The sequence below is a fragment of the Pyrgilauda ruficollis genome, unplaced genomic scaffold (assembly GCF_017590135.1).
Source record: "Pyrgilauda ruficollis isolate IOZ18807 unplaced genomic scaffold, ASM1759013v1 scaffold79, whole genome shotgun sequence".
NCBI classification, from domain to species: domain Eukaryota; kingdom Metazoa; phylum Chordata; class Aves; order Passeriformes; family Passeridae; genus Pyrgilauda; species Pyrgilauda ruficollis.
The window spans coordinates 5,619,248-5,642,899 of NW_024529821.1; the positions used below are offsets into that span (position 1 = coordinate 5,619,248).

The 23,652-nt window shown below is 48.6% G+C and overlaps 3 protein-coding genes across 6 annotated transcripts in view; 2 read left to right on the forward strand and 1 right to left on the reverse strand.

The window, feature by feature from the left end:
- Positions 1-1,938: 1,938 nt before the first annotated feature.
- LIPH (lipase H) lies at positions 1,939-14,588 on the forward strand. Its single transcript, XM_041487006.1, has 10 exons — positions 1,939-1,990; positions 6,379-6,746; positions 7,426-7,534; positions 7,613-7,714; positions 8,636-8,725; positions 9,797-9,964; positions 10,733-10,828; positions 11,727-11,838; positions 12,775-12,948; positions 14,516-14,588. Exons 1-10 carry the CDS (start codon positions 1,939-1,941, stop codon positions 14,586-14,588), a joined length of 1,344 nt encoding a protein of 447 aa, XP_041342940.1.
- Positions 14,589-14,947: 359 nt separating this feature from the next.
- Positions 14,948-18,260, forward strand: TMEM41A (transmembrane protein 41A). The gene is made up of 5 exons (XM_041487091.1): positions 14,948-15,135; positions 15,212-15,365; positions 16,112-16,273; positions 16,792-16,930; positions 17,287-18,260. Exons 1-5 carry the CDS (start codon positions 15,038-15,040, stop codon positions 17,505-17,507), a joined length of 774 nt encoding a protein of 257 aa, XP_041343025.1. The 5' UTR covers positions 14,948-15,037; the 3' UTR covers positions 17,508-18,260.
- Positions 18,261-18,637: 377 nt separating this feature from the next.
- Positions 18,638-23,652, reverse strand: part of MAP3K13 (mitogen-activated protein kinase kinase kinase 13) — a 72,020-nt gene continuing 67,005 nt past the window's right edge. For all 4 annotated transcript variants that reach the window (XM_041487012.1, XM_041487011.1, XM_041487013.1 and 1 more), the window contains exons 15-16: positions 23,002-23,299; positions 18,638-22,347 (exon numbers count right to left, since the gene is read on the reverse strand). In XM_041487012.1, the coding sequence (XP_041342946.1) occupies positions 22,246-22,347; positions 23,002-23,299 (400 nt within the window). In that variant the 3' untranslated portion in view covers positions 18,638-22,245. The remainder of the gene's footprint in view (positions 22,348-23,001; positions 23,300-23,652) is intronic.

Genomic DNA, 23,652 nt, shown 5'->3' on the forward strand with positions numbered 1-23,652 from the left:
ATTTCCAGTGCTGACATCCTGGGAATGTTTGCCAATGTGTACAGTGAACAGACAGTCTAATTTATGCTGAAATGGTGGTTACTCAAAATCATGGTGTTCCAAGCGATGGTTGAGAGCTCCAAGGAAGAACGTGCCAGTCCCAGTGTAGGGCCTCTTGTCGTGCGAGTCACTCAGATGAGCAACCTCAGATGGGAAATTAAAATTTAAAAAAAGTGATGGGGAGAAGAAATTAGTAGGGCTTAGCTTTAGGCAACAAATTGTTACCTCTTCGTATAGAAATGAAAGGCAAGGCCCTCAAGGACCTTATTTTATTTCAGATGTCTTTTGCAACAGGTAAAAGCCTTCTGTTCTTTGTGTTTCACTGTTGGACCAATTCCGTCTCACCACTGGCAGAACTTCTTGCTAAGGGAAAATATTTTGACAGATTTTAGGATCACTGGTAGAGGTGAGAAAGGAGCTGGAAAACAATGTTTAAATTATATTCTTTTGTCAGTACAGCAGAAAAAGTACTGTCCTGGAGCTTCCAGATCCACAAATGTTATTTGGTGTCTTTTCTCAGTGTTGATTTTCTTCAAAATAACAAGCCCCAACTTTTTCCTGGGTGATTATCAAATGGGATCACAGCATGGTACATGTTCAGTGAGACTCAGATTGCTGAGCTGCTTGAGGCTGAAGAGCTCAAGGTGCTTGTGAAACAATCATGCTAGACACATGCTCTGCCTCAAGTGTGATCCATGCCTGCACCAGAGGAGCAGCACACACACTTGTCTGAAGGAAAAGGAGCTGCAAGCAGCAGGAAGAGTTAAGGATTAACCTGAGAATTAGCAAAGTCAAAAAGCTTAATAAGTACAGCATGGACCAAAGAACCAGCTATGCTGCTGGGAGCTGTAATAGTTCAGGTCCTCATTGGATCATCACCAAGGGAAAGAAAGCAGAGCCTGGGCTTAATCAGGTATTTCTAATCCACCCCATGTTCCCTTTCACTGGCCTATGTTAGAAGAATTTGCTAAGAAAATGCCAAGTAAAACTACCACCCTACTTCTATCCAGCAGCCATCCCTGCTCCCTCCCTTCTCATCCCTTTACAAACTCCCCAACACCCTCGTTTTCCCAATTTTACCATTATACCTTCCAGTTCCAATTTCAGACTTCCTTTCCTGCCCCGGATAGTTGTCTTTCCTTGTAAATCTCCTTCCTCCCATCCAGCAAAAAAAAAAAAAAAGCCTTCCTTACTTGAATTAGAGCTGAATTTATGAGGTTCCAGCAGGTCCATGAGAAAATGTGGGAATGCCACTTGTATGAGTGTTATCCAAGACAGCAGTTGCTTGGGAGCCCAGTGGAGAGCCAGATACCTTGAAGTGGTACTTTCCCTTTGTCACTACACAGTGCTGTGCACCTGTCTCCTGCCTGAGGTGGTGACAGGATTTCTAGAAGGGACTCTGGGCCATGGCTCTCAGGAGAGCAGGAAGGACATGGGAGTTATTAGGGATCATCATGACATCTCCAAAGGCAGGGCCCTGTGAAACCAAGCACCGGCCCCACCCAGATGCTTATCAGACTTGCAGTGACACCTACAATCTTCCTGACATTCTTTGCAAAAGACAAATAGGCAATAATTTCCTTAGTTTCAACACGTGTAGTCAAATTGCTGCTTACAGCTACCAACCCATTTGTGTCTTTGATTAGTCATCCCCCAAGGCAAACTATATTTAAATTAATGAAACCTGCTAGAATAGAAGGTGCCCCACCTTCTTAAGAAGAAGCTTCATTTGACTGGTCTTCATTTCTTGGCTGGCAACTTCCTCCTTTCACCACACCTACTGTTACTGGCAGAAAAAAAAAAGCAAGCAAACTGCTGTCAGAGCCAGCAGACACATGCTAGAGAAATTGTGGGATCCTTCAAATCTCTTACCCGTAGAAGTTCCATGTGGAAGTCCATATGCTGAGGCTGTGTGTTGTGTTCATCTGCCTTTTGCATGGGGTGAAAACAGGTAAGAACTCAACCATTTGTTTTGAATGTTTTTGTCAAATATAACACATTTTCTGTGCTTTACAGCAACATGAATGTACCTGCCCTCTGCATTTACAGTTACTGCACAGGATTTCTCACTAGCATTATTTATTTTGGCAAAGCAAATTATTCTGGTTACATGAATGTAGTCAGATCTAAGAGTTCCAAATGGAAAACCAGAACTATTTTTTATTATCTTTTCCTCCCTTTGCAAACATTTCTCTTATATAAGCACTATCCATCGACACTGAAAATGTCATTTGAAATCTTCAGAGAATAATGATTTCTTCTCAGGGGTATCATGTATGGCAGAGGCAAAGGATGAATTACCATTTATGAACAGTAAGCTACATTTGATAGCCTCACAGCCCTACAAGAACAAACCTGTGTAACAATAAACAAATGTAGTGCCTTGTGTTAGCATACACATGGGAGCAAGGCAAGTTACAGCTCTCTGCTTTGTAGGGAAAACAAACAGGACTAAAAAAACAATGTTCTTAAAAATACTAACTTGTGTTTCATTGGGTCCTCTGGAGTAATCTCAGGGTTGCCTTTTGCTTGGTTTGTTTGGTTAAGACTGTAAGAAATGCAGTCACGAGAAGCAGGAAAAGAGAACGGTGTGAAAAGGCACCAGTGAAATGCAGTGAGCTATTGAGGACCAGTTTAGGAGTGGAGGGCACACTCTCTCTGTGGAAAAGTGATGGAAATCTGAACCACTAATGCTCTCGAGATTCATGGTGTGGTAGTCAAGTGTGCTTAAAGGGGGAAAGATATTGTTGATGGTTAAGACCAGTCTGATGACACTCATTGCACAAAGCTCAGGCAAGGTGGCAGGGGATGGTGGGCCAAAGCTCCTGCAGACAGAGAAGCAGTGACACGCTCAGCTGAGCTCCATCCAGTGGAGCAAGCAGCTCTGTGTCCCAAGGACCACAGCTGGGACAGCCACACATCCAGCCAAGTGGCCACTGACCCACTGAGGTGATCTGTTGGAACTTGCCTTTGCAAGAGGACAGGCTGGTAAAAACCTCAGCTGCTACTTTATTCATGCAGACAGCTCGGTACCACAGCCCCAGAAGGCCACCATGACAAACCCTGCCTGTCCATAGGATCAACACCAAAGAGAAAGCCTCCAAACACCATCTCCTAGAAAGGAATGAGACACACCAGGGGAATGCAGGCCTGAAGAGCACTGACTGCAGTAAATACCAGGAGCCTGCCTGGGGACTGTTCCACTCCCTGCAACACTCCCACCTGGACTACCTAACTTCAGAACATATATCTATATGTATATAACTTCAGAACCAAGTTATTCTGAAGGTGCTTCCACTGCTGCAATAGCCACTTGGAGGCTGGTCTCAGGCTCGAGACCAAATGTGTCCAGCTCCCTGGCAGGTACATGGATTTAACATATTTTTATGCTCCCTGCTGAAGGTTCTGAGAGATTAGAACATCTTGCCCAGCAAACCACTGTTTGCCTCCTATTTTACATATCAGAAAACAGAACAGAAGGAGAATGGGGATTGCCATTAGCAAGCTAAGGCAGGGTACTGGGATGCTGGGTTAATGGCCATGTTCATTCCCCTTTACTGGAGGGAGGTGACCTGTTGGACATGGGTTAAGTACAGTGCCAGGGGATAAGTTTCTACCTCATTTATTTGCTTGCAGAGTAAATCTCACTAAGCCACCTGCCCCAGTCATCCTGAGTTTCAAAGCATTCCAGGCATTTGGGTAGGAGTCACTGTACTCAGCAGAAGGAAGAGCAAAGCCAGGTTAACTGGCCCTCTTCATGTGTCAGTTTTTGAACACATGGTGGATGAGGCTGGCATTGGCACCAGCTTGCCAGAAGAGAAGCTGGCAGGTTTCCTCCCCTTATTAGCACTGATTTGATTTTGTTAATCAAAACAGAACCAATCTAACAGACCTGGTACAGATAAAACAAGGCTTTTTACACAGTCCCTGTGTTAGGTATCAGCAAATGCTGACCAGCTCTCTGAAAGCACTTCTGTACCAGAAGGTTTGGGCTGTTCTGATGACAAACATAGTACTCCTCTGGGCAAGCCTCAGCACAGTGTAGGAGATACAGAAACAAATTAAGCAATCAGTGCAATCTTGCACCATATAGAAGTAATTCCTGCCTGGCATTTCTGCCTGTATTGCTACAGCTTCAGTAGCAGTAAAGATAATTAACACTATACAGTGCTACTATACAATAACTAAAACAATGCCTAGTTATTAGTAAAACACACAGTTGTATTGTTTAATGCTGCAGTAGCACCTAGAGGACAGTCACTGAGTCTCACTGTGTGAGCTGGTATGCATGAGCAAAAAATGTTAATTTTTCTCTGCTAGTTACCTTGGGATCTTGACAAGAGCAGTGTCACAGAACGCTTGCTGCAGTTTCTTACAGAGCATCTTGGCACTGTAAGAATGAGCTGAGAGCAGGCTGGCAGGAGGCAGCCACCCAGGTCACCTTTCCTCCTGGGAGCAGGGCCCGGAGTCACAGTGCTCCTGGGAGCTCTGAGTGAAGCATTGCACAGGCAGGACACCCTGCATTCAAAGGTCTCTGATTTCACTGGGCCTGGCCAGGGGCTCATTTCCCACCAGTCCTGTCACACCATTCATATGTTACCATAGGCTTTAAACAGGAAGGACTCCATGGATTTCAGATGTTAAAATTTATTTCTGAATTTATGGTAGCAATTAAAAATATTCAGTTGGACTTAACTGCAACATCCTTTTAGCCTATTAACTTTTATTTCTAGAGCTCCTGGGGCTTCTACAAAGTAATTAGCAGAACTGTGGCAACTGAGAAGATTGTTTTATGTGCTGGGCACATAGCATTTATATCACTCTCATGCTCCTGATTTCCTGAGGAGGAGAAAAGGGAAAGTTGCTCATAGAAACTGTGACAGTTTCATCATTCAGAAATTAAAATGCACAGAGCATTGGAGATTTGCTAGAGCATAATTAACTTACAGCTGCAGGTTTTCTAAACCCTGCTATCTACTGAACAGTCCTTTAAGCAACAAAGATCAGGGAAATTCCTCTAGGAACTGTAGCCTGAACAATTACTGCAGCCCAGGACATATGTGTGAGAGAGACACTTTCCCCCACAAGGTTCTTCAATAAGATTATGAGGATTTGAGGGAAAGGATTGTGAGCCAGGAAGAGGCTACTAAACCTGTGAGGGCCTTCATAAGTAGTGTCAGTCTGGAGACAGTTATTCCATTCCCTGCCAGTGCCCTGCTGGAGACTGTATTGGGCTCAGCTGGTGTTCTGCTGGAAAAGCAAAGAACAAAGGCAAGCTTTCCAATGGCACAGGCCATCCCATCAAGCAATACTTACATAAAATTCAGTTACACTTCAGCTGTGTATAAAGCACAATTACCATCTCACAGACCCAAGGGTGCCCCATTTTGCAGTCTGGAATACCAGGCCACATCTGCACATACAAATGAAGCACTGAGCTGCCCCTCACCACGGCAAGACTCTCTGCAGCTTGGCAGCTCCAGGCTGGAGGTACAAACCAACCCCAAGGACACCTGTTTAGCTGAGAACATATCGATGCAGGACGATCCCCAGCCAGGGAATAACGTGCAGTGATCCAGTGATTCAGAAGGCTGTTCAATTGCTTTATCAAGCTATACTATATTACATTACATACTATACTAATGCTATACTAAACTCTGTACTAAAGAAAAACCCATGACCCCTTACAGACAGTCACAACACAGTTTTGACCTAATTGGTCAATCAATCCAAACAACCATCACCAGAGTCCAATTAACAAATCCCTTCTTCGGTAAACAATCTCCATAACACATTCCACATGTGCCAAACAACCAGCACAGCAAGTAGAGATAAGAATTGTTTTCTCTTCTCTCTCTGAGCTTTCTCACTGCCTTCCCCAGGAAAAATCCTGGGAGAGAGAATTATGTCTCTCTGTGTTCAAAGAGTATGTGACTACCACACAGAACCTGTCCAGAGCACCTGGGTGTGCTCCTAAACCAGTACCGTAGCCATCCCACCTGTGGGTCTCTTAATACCTTCCTCACACCAGTGAGATTTTTGGATGGAGTCCCTGCCAACTCCCAGCTGCCACAGAAAGCAGGGCTGTGGTGTTTCAGGGAATGCTGCTCCAAAAAGGTGTCATTGCTCTTTTTGTTCCAACACAGCAAGAAAACCTAAGTTCCAAGGTAACCTCAGTCATGAGCATGAGAGAGTGGAGAGGGAGAGAGGAGACAGGAGCAGCCCCTGTGCTCAGACAACTCACCACACACTTTCCTGCCCTGTGCGGGGTTGGCAGATACAACAGGCTGAAGAAAACCCCTTGGTGCCAAACTCCAATTGCCACTCTGCTCCTTTCAGATCCTCAGGAGACATGTCCTGCATTCACAGCCCTCAGCTTCGGGAATGCTTTGATAGGGACAGATCTGAAAGTGAAGCTGCTGCTCTACACCCGGCAGAATCCAACCTGTGCCGAGGAGCTCCACTCAACAGCCTCCAAGTACCTCAATGTGACCAAAAAAACGACCTTCATTGTCCACGGGTACCGATTCACAGGCTCTGCCCCGGTCTGGATCCCTGCCCTGGTGCATCTCCTGCTTTCTGTAGAGGACATGAACGTCATTGTTGTGGACTGGAACCAGGGGGCAACAACTCTCATCTACAGCTATGCTTCCAGGAAGTGCAAAAGAGTTGCTGAGATTCTGAAGAAACTTATAGATGAAATGTTGGTAAGTTGGATGCTCATGTTATGATACAGTCATTAAGACAAAGTATGTAAAGGGCACAAAGGAAGCGCTTAAACCAGCAGGAAGTCTGGGAATAGAAACTCCTAAAAAAGGAATACATTAATTTTTGGAAGTGCATGTGTATTGCAGTGCCAAATCCTACCCTTGGATTTGGTACAATGGTATTTTGGTGTAATATTCAGTTTGCACTCTAAGTCTCTACATTTTTGGGTACAAAGCTCTCCAGACATGTTTTCCCATACATAGAAGCTCTACTTCTACTTTTTGTATATCCATAGGGAGCTTAAGGGGATCAGCTACATTTCACAGCTCCTCTAAGGTATTGCACAGGCAATGATGATGCTGGATCCTTTAGGATCATAGTGTCTGCTAATTCCTTGCAAGAATCACACGTGGAGCAACTGGAATTTTACTTCTGGGGCCCATCAGTGGTTCCTGTCCACACTTGTAGTCATTGCCCCAGGAAAATACAACCATTTCCTGAACTGTTCTCATCACAGCTTTCTGAGGTATAGTCTCAAACAGGAATGTTGGCTGCCCTGTGGCATGGTCAAAAGACAAATATCTACACAGAGTGGAACACTGGGAGATGTCACATTCCTCCTCCTAATTTTTTTTAATTTTCCAAAAACACATGACCATGAGTACTTTTACACCTCAGATTGAAGGAGCATCCCTTGACTCCATGCACATGATAGGAGTGAGCCTGGGAGCACACATCTCTGGCTTCGTGGGACAGCTGTTTGACGGCACTCTGGGAAGAATCACAGGTAAGCCCTCCTCCAGCAGTCCTCCTGCCCCAAGGAAGGGCAGCGAGGCGGTGCCACACCCATGGCTTTGTGCTGCAGGCCTTGACCCCGCGGGCCCCTTGTACAGGGGCACGGCGCCGAGCGAGAGGCTGGACCCCACGGACGCACAGTTTGTGGATGTCATTCACTCCGACACCGATGGTAGGTGACATTCCATCCCCCTCCTGTACACGGAAACCCAGAGACTGACTGGGTGGAGGCGAAGGGGGGCTGCTGGTGGGCAGCAGCGCTGGGGGTCCTCGCTCTTCACTGAGCCTCTGGGGTGCTGTGCTGCCCACGCTGTCCCCAGCACTCCCTCAGGAGCTGCTGGTTTATTTGCACTCAAAACATGCTGCTGACACAGCAGTGATAACCTGGCCCATGACTTACACGGACTTACTTAGGTACTAGTGGAGGAGGTCCTGCAGCACAGTCCTGCCAGAGCAGGACACACCATGCTACATGCTGCATCTGAGCACACAGCATTTCCAGAACTGGTCCCACAGCTCAGTGACATGCACAGCAAATCAATTACCCTCAACCATGTTTCCCTGCAGGATGCTTCCAGTCTCCATCCCACCTCTTAAGAGCTAGACTTTCCTCTAGGGCAAATCTGGACTCTCTCTCAGCTCTGGCCTTTTCCAGACCCACCAGCCAGGCCAGCAGTGCAATGCCAAGCCCCCCATGCTGCTCCCATGGCCACCCTAACACTTGGCTTTCCCACCTAATTGCTGCCTCTCTTCTCCCAGCCCTTCCACAAAGTCAGATTTCAGCAGCACAGCAACATCCAGGTTTCACATCCCTCCTCCTCTCCTGCACACAAGTGACACAAACCCCCACATTTTGTACTGTTGCATGCAAAGACTTATTTTAGGTAGTTGATACCATTGTTAAAATAACCCAGCTGGGTCACAACTGTTTGGCCTTCTGCCTAAACAGAGGGATGACATTAGTATTCCTGTACAAGCAGGCATCCAAGAGCTAAATAACTACTATTTTTTCCAGTTAGGTTGCTATATTTCCTTCTTGTGCATTTTACAGTTTAATGTTCCCACCCTGAGCCCTGGTATTCCCTTTTGCTAGGACTGGGTTATGGAGAAGCACTGGGCCATGTCGACTTCTATCCCAACGGCGGGACCGACCAACCAGGCTGTCCACTGACACTCTTTTCTGGTAATTAATCCTGCCCTGAATTGCACAAACCCTGACAAAATGTTTCCAATCAGAAAAACAGGAGAAAGCCAGAGAATCATCATCACTGCTCAGAAAATACATGAAATCCATATTCTGGGAAACCCATGGCAGCAATTTCTTCTCAGCACTGGCGTGACAGGGGTTTAGCTGATGTGCAACAGGCAGAGATGAGAGTCAGGGTGACCTCTCTGTGCCTCTGTCACAGTGCAAGTGGGACTAATCCTCTGTGCTAAAAGTTATCAGACAGATGTGTGCCTTTGTTTTGTGGCTATGTCCAGAAAATCCATGGGATTTTTTGTTTCTAATTACTTGTAACACACAAAAGCCCAAGTACTAGCAGTGGGAAGGACCTGTTCAGAAAACAGGTTCAAGATGAATGTAGAGCAGGCAGTTATCCCAAATCAAAGACACCTTCCTTGGCAGTGACAGAAGGTGCAGTCTGGAAGAAACAGCCCTAATCTTGAACAAAAGAAAGCTTTTTCTTCCTTTCAGCCTGGCAGCAGAACTGGTTTGATGAAAGGTGGGTGAAGAAGATACCTTACAGAAGAAAATGCAGTATTGTGAATTCAACCCTTATCAGACCCAAGAGAATCTACATAGGAGAGCAGCCTGAGCCAAAAATCCCTAGGAAATGAGGTTTCACTGATTTTGCTGCTCATGCAACAACTCATTTTATTAGTTATGTCTTTCTAAAGAGTTTTTTACCAAAACGGAAAGTCATGTGCAAAGCTAAAAGCAATATCCAGCTGTCAGGCCTGAGCTCAGAGAGGAGAGAACACCAGAGTCAGAACTTGATCCATAGTTAGATGCTCTGGAACTGCAGCAATCACACAAATAAATGTTTTTAAAACCAAAAAGACAGGAGGAAAAGCAAAGCAGACACAGGCAGAGCTGAGTGCACTCAAAGGGAGAGGCTGCTGCCCACCTACTGTTCTGCCACAGCCCAGTGCTCCCCAGTGCAAATTGTTGGGTTCAGACCCAAATGTCCACTGGTGTGTCCTGAGGCATGAGCATTGCTAATGAAATATTTCTTTCCTGTATATGATTAAGGATTGCAGTATTTTAAATGTGACCACCAGAGGTCTGTTTTCCTGTTCCTGTCCTCCCTGACACAGAGCTGCAATATCACCACATACCCCTGCAACTCGTACAGGAACTACAGGAATGGCAAATGCACCAGCTGTGAACCCTTCTGGCCCATGCCATGCCCCATCCTAGGTAAGGATCCAGGGAATGTCAGTCCATCCTGAACACAGAGCTGCCTGTTGGCACTGTAACTCGGAGGGGGATGTTTTGCTGGAGGACTAACATAACATAAATAAAGTTATTTCCACTGAGGTGTTCGTATCTCAGGCCTGCTCCTTGTAATATGACATCATGTTATGATCTAGAACAGAAATCCACGGGTATAGGGTCCAGAACTAGTAAAGCCAAAATTAAAATTGGGATCTTTACACTAAAGTCAGAGAAACAGTGAGTTTAAGTCCCTCAGTTGCAGAGTTTGAGGGACAGGGGCCTGTTCTTGCTAAAATAAGACTTACAATTAAATTCCCAGCATCACAAATCCCTCTGTGCTCTAAAAGGAATGGCAAATGGGTGAACAAAGGGAATTCTGGACTTGTCTGCCCCAGCCTGGGTGTGACAGCCCAGCCTCAGTCTGGCAGCTCTGAAATGTTGATGTTAAAACACCTGACGCTTCCAGAAAGGAACTGGCAAAGCCAAGAGGATGATTCTCATTCTGCACTACAAAATGAAACCCTTGACCATGGATAGCAGATGTGGAAAAAGATCAGCTTGAAGACAGTGCTGAACAGTAACCAGGCATATTCAGTGCTATGCCTTTGGGGTGCAGGAGGATGTGTGTCAGTGCTACTTGGCAGCTGGCACACAATGCACTATTTCTTAAATACTTGCTTATTTTCAGCCATTTAGTGGCTCATCTACCTGTGCAATAACTTGGTTTTATTTTCAAACTGTCACCTGCAGGTTATTATGCCTATGAGTGGAAAAGCTATTTAACACAACAGAGCCATCCAGTGACAAGTATGTTTTTCGACACAGCGGACAAAGAGCCATTCTGCAGTAAGTGACTGAGATTTCTGAGATTATTTTTCTTTGTGCACTGCCTCTATCAGCAGCAGCCAAGCAGAGATAGTTATTTGCTGGTGGTGTTATAGCCAGCATTTTAGAAACTCCAGTTGCTGCTGGATGGAATTGTGTCCATCTGTGGTTTGCCATAACCTTCTTTATCTGCCAACCTGTCCAGTGCTGGGAAAGCCAACTTGCTTACAGTTCTAGAAAATTGGCTGAGAACTTTCAAATTAAGTATAAAAGTTCCCAAATCATGTTTCAAAGCAACACACCATTCTTTTGTGAAAGAAAGAGGTATGTGGGAATGATAAGAGAGAAAGACAGGCTGTACAGGTGAAAAGGCTACCCTGGAAAAAAGAGAGAGGCACAGGGAGACGAAGAGAATCTGTGGAAAAAAAGGTTGCACCAAGGTAAAAAGTTTCACCTCATCCCTGTGACTACCAACATACCAGGGCATGGGCTGGGATTATGGCCTGAGCTCCAATGCTGGTCAGCAAGTGAATGCACACTCACAGAACAAAGAACAGAAAATTCTGCTCCGTGACAGAGATGACAGATACAAAGAACAGAAATGGCGGGGTTCAGAGGGGGACTGAAGAAAGAAATACAGTCTGGAAGTGAAGGGGGAAGGCAGGCAGTGTGCTGGGAACCATACAGAGAGGCCATCCTGCACAGACAGCCCTTGCTGCAGTGCTCTCCTGACACCTCCTAGTGTTTCTGGTGAAATCTCTGCAAAGGGAGATGGAGAGCAGGGAGGACAGAGGGATTTTCGAGATAAACTGCAGGGGCTGTGTCCATCTTCTACTCACAGCTCTGCTCCCAGACAGTGCACAGCCTGGACAGCAGACTGAGTCCACAGAGTCTAACCCCACTCACTCTCTCCCCTCAGTCTATCACTACTTGGTGGACGTTATCACATGGAACAAAGACACCAGGAGAGGCACCTTCAGCATCGTGCTAGCTGATGAAGATGGGAGGAAGGCAGAATCAAAAGTTAATCCGTAAGTCTTACTGGTCTGAGCTTTTTGAAGTGTTAGTGCATCCCTTGGTACAACTGCATCTGGGAGGAGGTGACACATCCTCCCCCAGTTTCTCTGCTGATACTTGCTAGTGCACATGGGATTTCCTGGCCCTATGGGATTTATTGGCCCCAAGAGATTTCCACAGCCTCCCCCAGCACACAGCCCTGACAGCCCAGCCTTTTGGGTTTGGGCCCTTCTCTGTCATTTTAAGGACTGAAGTGGACAATCTCAGCCAGCATGCCCTAGGCTTCCACTAAAGCAGAAGGAAAAACATCTCCCCCTCTTTCCTTCCTCTTACAGGGAGTGTTCTGTTCTAGTTCCCAGTGCCCAAGACAGCTGGGGATTAACCTGGGCCTGAATATGTCACATTCAAAATCAATTCATTCCACTCAGAGAGACAAATTAATGGTGTTTATGTGACATGCAAATTCCTGATTGATCTGAACTACACTTCAGCCAAACCTGCACAACTAGTTTTCCCAAGTTTCTCTAAGTGCATATTCCCTCAGGCATATCTGGTATCTGCCTGCACTGGAGCAATCAGCATGGATCCCACACCGAGGCCAGGACAGATTTCATGCATATCTCGAAGTGACTCAGTGTTCAGGCCTGCACAGACAGCCAGGTACAAATATCACGTGGATCTAGTCCACTTGGGATCAAAGCAGAATCACAGTGAAAATTCTGGGCCAAATGGCATCCAGCCTCTGTTTCCCCACTTCTACCTCAAAAAACTGAGGGCAGAAGTGGCTGAGCAGGTTGACACCTGAATCCACACCCATTTCCTGTAAATCAGAAACTAATCAGAAGATCAGGCCTCCTCCCCCAGCCTGTTCCTAATATTACAGTGACTACATTAAACCCAGTGCTATTCCCTTGGTGACTGACACTCTCTCTTGTCTGCTTTACCTTTAGAGAAGCTGCCACCTTCCAGCAGTACAAACAAATCACTTTGCTCATTGGGTTTGACCAGGATCTTGAAAATGTGGAAAGAATTTCCTTGACATTTTCCACGGGATCTGTAATTGGCCCAAAATTCAAACTCAGGATTCTCCAAATGAGGTTCCACTCACTGACAAACCCAGAAAGGTGAGCAGATGTTTACAAACAAACCATTTCTGTTGGTGCAGACTGGACAGAAGTAAAGGAATCTCCCAGATTCCTGGCCTGGCTGAGTATGTGCAGAAGAATTAGATTTATTTTACATTTAGTAATTCACATACACCAATCTTGGGAATGAATTCCTCTTTAATGGAATCCCACAGCTGAATAGTTACTTGAACACAGAGACTGTCTTATTGCACTGGGAACATGTCACATGTGATGTGACTCTGACGTGGCCTGACACCTTAACCTTTGGTCAGGAAAATTACCTTTGGGAAGCTGCCCAGGCCTGAACCCCAGGATGGAGGGAAATACAGCCCTCTGGGAAGAACAGATGTTCAGCCCCAAATATACATTTTATATCCCAGTCAATTTGTATGGCTAGTGAAGCAGGGAGATTAATTCACTCCTGGAACTCCAGCAAGTGGGAGCTGCTGGCTGCTTTGCCCCAAAGCCCTGGCTGGTACCCACAACATCAGGGGGTACCTCTCAAGACATTGCTGATGAGATTTCTATCACCTCATTAGCCTCTGTCTGCTCTGCTGTCCTACCCTGAAGCTTCCCACCTCTGGAGGCTGGGAGCTCTGCCTGAGCTCAGCAAGCACAGAATCTCTTGTGCTGACTTGTGTGCAAGGACACTGTGGACACCACACCGTGCTCTGAGTTTGGCTTAAAGCAGGGCTGGAAGATCACAGGGTCAGGAGGGTGAAGCAAACAGATATATAGAGCTGCAGAAGATGTTTCTTTGCTTTTCCTGAGGTCTGCTACCCTTATCCTAGCCTTGGAACAAGGAAAAGATTGTGGATATCTACTAAACAAGGTCCTGCAGCTCTCCCTTGCTGCCACTCCCTGTCTCCTGTCCCACACCTCCACAGTCACTTCCAGTCCCAGATACACATTTAGTCTTTTAAAGAGCAGACACAAATGCCCTAATATTTAATCACAGGATGCTGTCTCTCCCCGAGGAGGGGCTGCCACAGGCCATAAACACAGTTCAGGACTTTCAGCACATCATCTTATCAGTCACTGCCACAAGGAAGGATGTCCTGCCCTCTCCCCTTCCCTGTTGCTCAACCCACTACACAGGGCTAATGTTCATATTTCCCCAGTGAAAGCCCAAGTACTTCCTCAGTTATTTTGGCTGAAGTAGCTCCAGGCCAGATCTGTGTTTGGACCCAGGTCAGAGCAGTGGCAGAATTTCTCACACCTGGAGCAGGGAAGGGGCAGGAACAGGCAGGTGGGCTGGAAGGACCACCTTGTTTGGTGGACACAGGTGTGCACTGGCTTAAAGGGAACCACAGGCTCTGCAGCCAGGGCCTGTTTGTTTGCTGGATTTTTTGTGATCCTTTTTTTTTCCACAAGTAAAAGATAACATAGAACAGAATGGTAAAATGCTCAAGGTATCCCTGGCTTAAAGCCAACCTCACTTCAGGTGGACTTGGAGCCAGTTCTCTTGAGAAGATGACTTATTTTATGTAGGCCTGCAGCAGGTGGGGAGATGACAGAAAAAAGCGCTATTTTTTTTTTCACTTTTGGCCATGTTTTCACACAGACCCCAGCTGTGCCGGTACGACCTGGTCCTGACTGAGAACACCCAGAAAACCTTCAAGCCCATCCCATGCTGAAGCAGGAGCCGGGTCCCGAGGATGCCGTGCCCGGACGGGGCAGAGACATTTCCCCGCCGTGTGGGACTCACCTGCTGGGCCCCGGGCGCCTTCTGTGGGGAGCGAGCCGCGGGACCCGCTCTCCACGCAGTGTATAAACGGGCTAGGGGAGCGACAATAAAACCATGGCGGCACACGGCTTTAAAGCGTGGTTTTAAAAGAGGGGTTCAAAGCATGTGTCCGCGGCTGAGCCTGCAAGGAGCCCCCAGGAGCAGCAGGTGCCAGCAAGTCACACTAACACCCCGCAGCCCCCTCACACCCACGGCCGCCTGGCCCCGCCCCTTACAGAGGCCCCGCCCCGCGCCTGCGCACCCGCTCGGCGCGCTGAGGGCGGCAGGGCCGGGCCGGGAGGGGTCGGGTTCGCTGGGCTCGGCTCCGTCCGGCGGCGGCAGCGGCGGCCGCGACCCGGGATGTGGCGGCGCCCGGCTGGGCTCCTGCTCGTCTTCTCGGCCGCCACGGCCGCGCTGTGGCTGCTGTCGGTGCGGCTGAGCGCGGGGCAGACGCGCAGGTGGGTGTGGGCGGCCGGCGCTGCCCGTGCGTCCCTCCCTTCCCCCGGGGCTGCCCGAGCGTCTCTCCCCTCGCAGGGCGCTGCGGTTCCCGGCGGACCTGGAGGAGCTGCGGGATCTGGCCGAGGCGCTGCGGGACTACGAGCGACAGCACCGGGGCGCGGCGCTGGCCCTGTTCTGCGGCGCGTACCTGTACAAGCAGAGTTTCGCCATTCCCGGCTCCAGCCTCCTGGTACGGGGAGGGCGGCGCGGGGCGAGGGGCCGGGGACGCACGGATCGGGCAGGAGGAGCCGGAGGGACCGACGGGTCGGGGTTGATGTGCTGGAGAGCAGCTCTGCTGGGAAGGCTCGGGGAGTGTTGGTGGATAATGCGCCCTGAGGGCCAGGAAGGTCAGTGGGTCCTGGAGTGCCCCGGGCACAGCGTTGCCAGCAGGTCAGGGAGTGACCCTGCCCCTCTGCTCAGCCCTGTGAGGCACAGCTGGAGTGCCAGGTCCAGATCTGGGCTCCCCAGGAAAAGAGAGACGAGGTGGAGAAGGTCCAGCAGAGGCCACAGAGAGGTGTAGCTGGAGCATCTCTCTGATGAGAGATGGTTAGTCTGGAGAATACTGAGAGCGGATCTCATTAATGCATATAAATAGCTCCAAGGGATGTCAGAGGACGGTGCCAGACTCTGTTCAGTGGTGCCCCGCAATAGGACAAGGAGCAATGGCCATAAACTAAAACAAGAAGTTTCACCTCAATGAGGAAGAACTTCTTTCTATGGAGGGTGGGAGAGCACTGTGAACAGCTGTCCAAGGGAGGGCAAAGTCTTCTCTGGAGGCATCCCAAACCCACCTGTTCCTGTCACCTGCTCTTGGTGACCCTGCTTTGGCAGGGCATTTGGACTGGATAATTTCCAGAGGCCCTTTCCAACCCTAACAATTCTGTGGTTCTCTGACACACCGTGTCCCCCAGGTCTCACTCCATCTTGTCCCCACAGAATGTCCTGGCTGGAGCACTCTTTGGGCCATGGATGGGGCTGGTTCTGTGCTCAGTGCTCACGTCTGTGGGAGCCACCCTCTGCTACCTGCTCTCTGCAGCTTTTGGCAAGCAGCTCATAGTCCACTTCTTCCCTGAGAAGGTGGCTCTGCTGCAAGGGAAGGTAAGAGCTGGCGGTTCTGCTGACACACGCGATGGCCCTGGGCCAGGCTGCTCTTGGGGTGACAGTGAAAACCAGTCTGTGCAGGGGATGCATCAGGCCTGCTGAGGGCATGGTCTAGGAGCAGGCTGCTCTCTTGGAGCAAACCTGTTGGCCGAGGGGCTGCCAGGAAAATCCTAGATCCTAAGGAAAACCAGATATGAAATAAAGGACGGTTTGGAAACTTCTGTGCTCCAGAACTGCCTCCATCCATCCCATGCTGTGTTGTACACTGGAGGTGGTTCTGCTCTTGACTTCTGATCTTTCGTTCCGGTGTGATCCCCTTTCCGCCCCTTCTTTGAAGAGGGCTGGCTCACCATTAGGCTCCCATACAGACATACACAGGATTGCTGCTTTCCCTCAGTTCTGAACTGATGGTACACTGTGGCTTGTTAGAAGAAAAATTCACTCCAGTATTATGGCCATTTGAATGTTACTGCTGTTTGAGGAGCAGGAATGATATGGAACGTTTCTTTTGGCAGGTAGAAGAGAACAGGAGCTGCTTATTTTTCTTCTTGTTGTTCCTGAGGCTGTTCCCCATGACACCAAACTGGTTCCTGAACCTCTCAGCTCCCATTTTAAACATCCCCATGTCCCAGTTCTTTCTCTCCGTTCTCATTGGTAAGGCCTGGGAACACGGCCTGAGGGGACAGTGTGACACTGCTGCTCTTGGTATCACTGAGCCAGGGAGGGCAGAGTTGGGACTCTGACCCTTGGTTTGTTTCCTCTCTGCTGCCCTTGAGCATTCTGGAGGTGTCCCCAGTGCTGCAAATTTTGCTTTACACCTCGTTCTTTCTGTTACAAGCACAAACCCCAGTGTCTGTGTAATGGCTGTAAATTAAAACACTGAGTTCCACCTCAGCATAAGAAAGAACTTTCCCTGGAGGGTGGCAGAGCACTGTGTCTGGCTTTGGGCATATTTAGCTAATTCTCTCTAGGGGGGAACTAACAGCTTTTTTCTGCTCTGATTCCTTCAGGCCTTACACCATATAATTTCATCTGTGTGCAGACAGGGGCCATTCTGTCCCAAATCACCTCTTTGGATGCCATCTTCTCCTGGGACACGCTGCTCAAGCTGCTGGCCATGGCTGTGGTAGCGCTGATTCCAGGGACTCTCATCAAGAGATACAGCAAGAAACACCTGAAGCTGGATGGTGACAAGCAAGCTCAGACACTAAATGGCAGAAAGAGCTTGTGATTGCTTAGGTGCCCCAGTTTTGGGGTAAAAGCTGCAGGACTCTCTTCCCAGGGGTTATATTCTGCATGCTCTGTGCCACTAAGGACAGTGGCAATTTTTAATCATCCTTCTCATCTCAGAGGAGGTGTCTGTTCTTATTTTTAATGAATGTTTATCTGTGCATGTATCTGCACAGAGAGAGATACAGGGGCTTTGTGAACACTCAGTTAATTTGCCTGTTTCATTTAAATCAGTCTCCTGTGTGCCTGAGGCCGTGGGGAATAAAAAGAGTATTGGCATCCTGTGAGGAAGGCAAACCAGAACCCAGCTGTGGATCACTGGCCAAGCACAAGCCTGCAGGCAGTAGGCAGGCCCTGCTCCCTCCAACTGCAGACAGATTTAGCATTTTTGGCCTGAAATGATGAGCCATGTGCTCCTGTGCTCCAGTGCAGCTGTACAAGCACCAAGTTGAGAAAATAATGGTGTTTCATGGGCAGCTGTAGAAGATTCTTCTTTGATTCCCATGTTAAACCAGCACACTCTGCAGCAAAATGCTCAGGATTTGAGCTATGTGACTCAGTCATGTCAAACACTTGAGACAGCTTCTCTGGTCTGCCAGTGGCTGCTACTCCCCAGAGAGAATAAAGGGGAAAAGAACAGGAATGGATGTGCCTGACTGGCAGGGATTTGTCCTTCAAAAGCACCTTGAAACCCACACATTTGCTCCTGTGTATTTCCAAATAAAGAGGTGGGCTCTGTCCCAGCTGTGAAGAACATAGGATCCCAGAATGGTTTGGGTTGGAAGGGATCCTAAAGTCCATCCTGTTTCACCCCCTGTCATGGGCAGGGACACTTCCACTATCCCAGGTTGCTCTAAGCCCCATCCAACCTGGCATGGGACATTCCAGGGATCCAGGGGCAGCCACAGCTTCTCTGGGCAACCTGTGCCAGGGCCTCACCACCCTCCTCCCCCCAGGATGATACTCTGCTCTTGGGGTTTTGGTATTTGCTCTCCATGAGATCCACTTGGAGAATAAAGTAACATTCCTGGTATGGAAGGGGGCAGATGGGAGACCCCAGAGCAAGGCTTCATGACATCATCCCAAAGTCCATGAGAACCCATTCCCAGATCACCAGACCAGCCTGCAGCATTGAAGTACACTGGCTTTTTATTCCATGCATTGTTTGCTTTGATAGTCATTCTTGTTTCCATCACTGTACACTGGTCAATACAAAAAAAAATCAAGTTTGTCTCAGGAATCCACAGAGCAGGGAGGAGGGGATGAACACTACTGGACAGGGCCAAGATGAAATGGGTACTTAACACGACAGTGGGGAGGGCAACATTCAGCTCTGGGAGAAAATCTAGGCTAGTGTTCAGGAGCTGTCAGCAGCCACAAGAACTGGATCAGGGTGCTCGGGATGCTGGAAAGGAAACCCACAGTTTACTCCGGCCCTGGAATGCAGTATTACTACAAGGAGTAAGCAGGCTCACCTACACCTCTCAAGCCCAGACCCTGCCAGGAGAGGAAGTGCAAGGAACTTGCAGAGGTGCCCATACAGCGATGTGGGGGCTGTGTCTGTGCAATCCCAGGGAGGTGTCACTAAGGAAAATCCTACATAACCCCCCCAGAACTGACAGCAACCATCCCGGGAATGTGGGGGTGCTGAGCCAGCTCTGCCCACACACAGCGAGGCCATGGGACATGTGTGCAGGGGAGGTTGGGGTGACACCTCTATGGGCAGGGCAAGGGGCTGCCCTAGTGGCATTCCCAGAGGGGTGCAGGGTCAGGAGCAGCGACACTGGACTGGAACACTGGACTGGAGCAATGACCCGGGGGTGTGAGAATAGACCTAAATGTGGCTGGCTGGAGGGGGCAGCTCTGCTTGCCCAGGCTGCAGAACAGGCCAGCATGTCCCCAGGCAAGGATGGGGAGGGATCAGCAGCATCCAGGACAGCTGGCCCAGAAGGGTCTCAAAATCCCAAACACCAAAGCTCTGCAAGCCCAGTGGGGCTTCAACCCATGGTGGAGCCTACGAAGAGAACACAGGTACCCAAATCCCTCTGGAATCTGTCAGGGACTGGATCACCACAGGCCAGAGGCCCTGGGGACAGTGACAGGCCTGAGCTGGAGGCAGCTCTGCTTTGGGGCTGTTTGTGGGACTGCCCAAGGATACCAGTGCTGCCCATGGGTCTCCCAGAGCCTGCCAGGTCTGAGCAGAGTCTATCCAGGGGCACAGGGCTTGGCATCCTCTGATGGGGACACCTGATGGCAGTTCTCCACCTCTCTTTACACCACAAGGTGTTATGTGCACACAGTTCTCCACTGCTAAATTCCCGCACCTTGGCTTCCAGGCTCCTGAGTAACCATCTGCACCACCAAACCCCCTCTCACACCACAACAGCAAAGCCATCTCTGGCCCTGCCAGCTCCTCCTGCCACTGGCCAAGAGACAACATTGGGGAGGAGAAACAGAGGGTGGGAAGAGAGAGGAAACGAGCCAGGAAAGAGCTTCACTCCTCACATGGTTCTGCCTCTGCCCAGAGCAGGGTGAGCAGGTCACTCCCTCTCCAGGAACCTGTTTGGTCCTGCTCAGGTAATCCACTACATGGACCCACTGCCCAGGGCAACTGCCCTCTTCCCTGACGTTGTTTTTGAGGCTCTGGCCAGGGAACTCTTGTCACAATTATTCATTTTGTGATCCATTCAAAAGCCCCTCACTCCCTGACCACCCTTCCCACATTCCCACCAGTTCAGTGGCTGCCAACCATCAGCAATGTGAGCAAACTGCAGCTCTGCCCACGAGGAACCTGACTGCAGCCATCCACCTCTCTGTTCTCTGCCCTGGAGTAACAGCATCCCTGGAAATCACGAGAGGCAGCAACTGCTGACAGCCACTGAGCCCAGCTCTGCTCCCACCCCTCTGGCGAGCAGGGAGAAGGTAACGTCACACACAGAGATTACAATTGTGCTAGCGGTGAAGCCAACCTTCTGATCTACAGAAATGATAATAAATAATAAAATAACATCATAACTTAAGATCTGTCTGTAGTCCAGCTACAAAAATTTAAAAATATGGGATAATTTAACTCATACAATACTGCTCTCTGTATAAGTAAGACATTTTCCTTCACTTTGCCATGAGGCTATAAATTACCACAGTTAAGTTCAAACCAATATTTTAACATAAAATGTAAACAAACAAAGCAACAGAAGTACCTGTCCATGGTCCATTCCTGCCGTTCACCTCTGGCTGGCCGTGCCAGCCAGCACACTGGGAAGGGCAGAGGGAGAGCTCTTGCAGGGGGACATCAACTAAGGAAGGGGGGGGAACGTGCTCTATCATTTTGTTCTCTTTCAATATTGTTTTAGAAGAGTAGTGTTTGAAGGGAAGGCACTATGAGTTCTATCAGAAAACAAATTTTTCTCATCTGCCAATGCCTCGGCCTGTCACATACCAGTACTATCCTCACTTGCACCTGCAGAGTTTCAGCATGGAGGAGAAACAGAGGCCTCGGGGCACACCCAAGACACAGCGGTGCCGCGGCCATGTCAGGATTCCCTGCACGAGGCCTGCCATGAAGGGCAGGCAGCTGCTAATGCTTCCAAGAACGTACAGTGAATAAGGAGACAGGGCAGGGCTGATGCTCTTAGCCAGGCCAGCGATTCCCAGTCTTCCCCCTCAACACACAGCCCTCTGCTGGTTCTTGATGCTGCTGTAGGTGAGAGGCTGCTTCTCCCAGTCCACTCCAGGCGTCTCCAGCGTCCTCCCCAGAAGTGCTCGGGCTCTGCGGAATGTGCTTTCCGTGCTTTGCAAGTCCTTGCTTGGCCAACACTGAGTTGATTGATTTATTTGACTGACTGAAACAGACAGGAGGTAAGAGGAGGAGATAAACTGGGAAATGGCACACTGCATCTGAGAGAGGTTTCCCTGCTCAGCTGGAGGTTGACACTCCCAGAGTGAAACAAGGACGGTGGTAAGAAGTGCTCTGATACCAGTTCTCAAGAGGACGAGGTTAGAATATATTTGCAGGATCTCACAACAAAATGCTGATTAAAAAAAGAAACTAAAAATCCTTAAAATAAAACCCATCATTACATTCCTGGGGATGTATCAACTCAGAAGACCCTGGTTGTTAGCACCTCAGTACCAGTTTTCTCCAGGAACATGTCCACCTTCTGATTAAAAATGACCCAGCTGGTTATACTGAAAACACTTTGTTCACAGGTGACCCTACAGTCAGGTCTTTTTCTGCTTTTCCTCATCTGATAAGACTGAGTGGTTTAGTTTTCTTGATCTGTTCTCCAATCTTCAGGGCCATGAGGCCTGGTCCCCTGTGCAAGCAGCAAGAGAATCCCCCGCGTCTGTACACAAAGCTGTCCAGGCAGGACTCCCAGGATGTTTCTCCATAGTGTGCTTGCTTTCTGAACGTTTTTTTTTTTTTTGCAACAAGTCTGTGTGTCTATAAATACAATCCACTCTTTACAGTAAAAAGTGTTAAAATGTCAAAAAAATAAATATCCATGTTACAGTAACTAGATTATTCAATAAAATACATCCCTGCCATTCTTGATTGAAATGCTCAAAGAGAATTAATTTCATTTGGACATTTTCCAGAGATTCGGGTTATTGCAAATCACTCCTGGGGTGGGAAGGAGAAGCATCTTCTCTTCCTGTAAAGTGTGATGAAGGGGAATGACGTGGAATCTCAGGGAAATCAAAATGCCAGTACCAGGAAGCTTTGGGGGAGATCTGTATTACCAAGTAGCAGAGCTGCAGGGCTTATTGGTCCTGACTGTGGCATCGGAACACTCCCCTTCAGAAGAGTCACAGTCTGATTCTCCAAACTGTGGTGGGTTCTGCAAGACAAAAGGAAAGGGGGAGACTTGAGCACCATTCCTGTACTGCACATCACCCACACATCCCAGTCTGTCACAGCAGCCAGGCAAAGGTCACCACCTGCAGAGGAGGAGAGTGGCACACATGGGAGAGGGCACAGCACACGACTGCCCCACCAAAGGTCACTTGTCACCCCTAAGAGAGGGGACAGCACAGAAATACTGGTCAGAGCACTCTCAAACACAGGGTTATGAGGAGATCATGCAGCAGGCTCTGCTCTACCCCTCCAAACACTTGAAAGGCAGAGAAAGGAAGAAAGTCTTCCGGGCTTTGTCAGCAAGGCTGCCGATGGATATGTCTGAGGCAGTTTATATCCACTCCATTTCATTATGTATTTTTATCCCATGTAATGCAACAGCAAATCTGATAGGATCCCATGATCACACTCATCTTGACCAGCACATTATGTTCAGCTTTGTTTGTGCTACTTTCTCCCACCCACTCTTCTGCCAAGCAGGAGGAAGATTGGGTATTGCAGCAGTTGCTTTGCCATAGTACACCTACCACAGCATTTTCTGGGCAGTGTTCCAACTTTCTGGCCCTTGGATTCCTTTCCATAAGATTTATGTAGTTTTTTTCCACTGAGAGAAAGGACGAGGGGATAACCAACTCACCTCACAGCTGTGTTCATCTGCACAAAGTTTGCCCAGAGACATCTGAGTCTTGACCCTCCGCACAGCACACTCTTTGTCCGAAAGCCCATCCGACTGCGTGGAGATTTCAATGGGGATCTCTGGAGTCTGGGACAACATGTCCTCCAGCTTCTCAGCCAGCTCATCCTCCAGCTTGGTGGCCAGCTCATCCGGGCTGTTCGAGTGGTCGCTTGTGTTCCCCTCTTCTCCATCCGACACAGAGAAGTTCTCAGAGCTGAAGGTTGAGTAGGACTGGCAGCTACTGATGCAGCGGTGGGGTCTGCAAACAGGGAGAATTCAGTGTTCACCTTGGATGACAGTCACAGGGAACTTCCTGGGTGCTGTGTTCACTGCCCTGCTACACCAGGCCTTGTGGAGTGCCTTCCACATCCTGGAGCTACAGAATTCTACCCCTTCTAAATGACATAGTTCAAGACCTGCATCTCTAAATTCATCTGTTCTTCTCTGGTCCTGTCTGATATGTCCATGTTAGCTGATCTGCCCTGGAGCATATTTTTCTTGGACAGTGCATTTTTGTAAAGTACTAGGCTGTACTGTGGAGTTCTGTTTAATACTTTTATTGATGACATTTGTAGACAACACTAAGCTGGGATTGTGTGTGGATCTGTTGGA

Excerpts from the sequence above, each read along its gene's own strand:
- LIPH (XM_041487006.1), top strand. The coding sequence starts at position 1,939 with ATGCTGAGGCTGTGTGTTGTGTTCATCTGCCTTTTGCATGGGGTGAAA. Across the intron at positions 1,991-6,378 it reads TTTGCATGGGGTGAAAACAG|ATCCTCAGGAGACATGTCCT; the intron begins GTAAGAACTCAA and ends TGCTCCTTTCAG. Across the intron at positions 10,829-11,726 it reads GGACAAAGAGCCATTCTGCA|TCTATCACTACTTGGTGGAC; the intron begins GTAAGTGACTGA and ends CTCTCCCCTCAG.
- TMEM41A (XM_041487091.1), top strand. The coding sequence starts at position 15,038 with ATGTGGCGGCGCCCGGCTGGGCTCCTGCTCGTCTTCTCGGCCGCCACG. Across the intron at positions 15,136-15,211 it reads AGCGCGGGGCAGACGCGCAG|GGCGCTGCGGTTCCCGGCGG; the intron begins GTGGGTGTGGGC and ends CTCCCCTCGCAG. Across the intron at positions 15,366-16,111 it reads TTCCCGGCTCCAGCCTCCTG|AATGTCCTGGCTGGAGCACT; the intron begins GTACGGGGAGGG and ends TTGTCCCCACAG.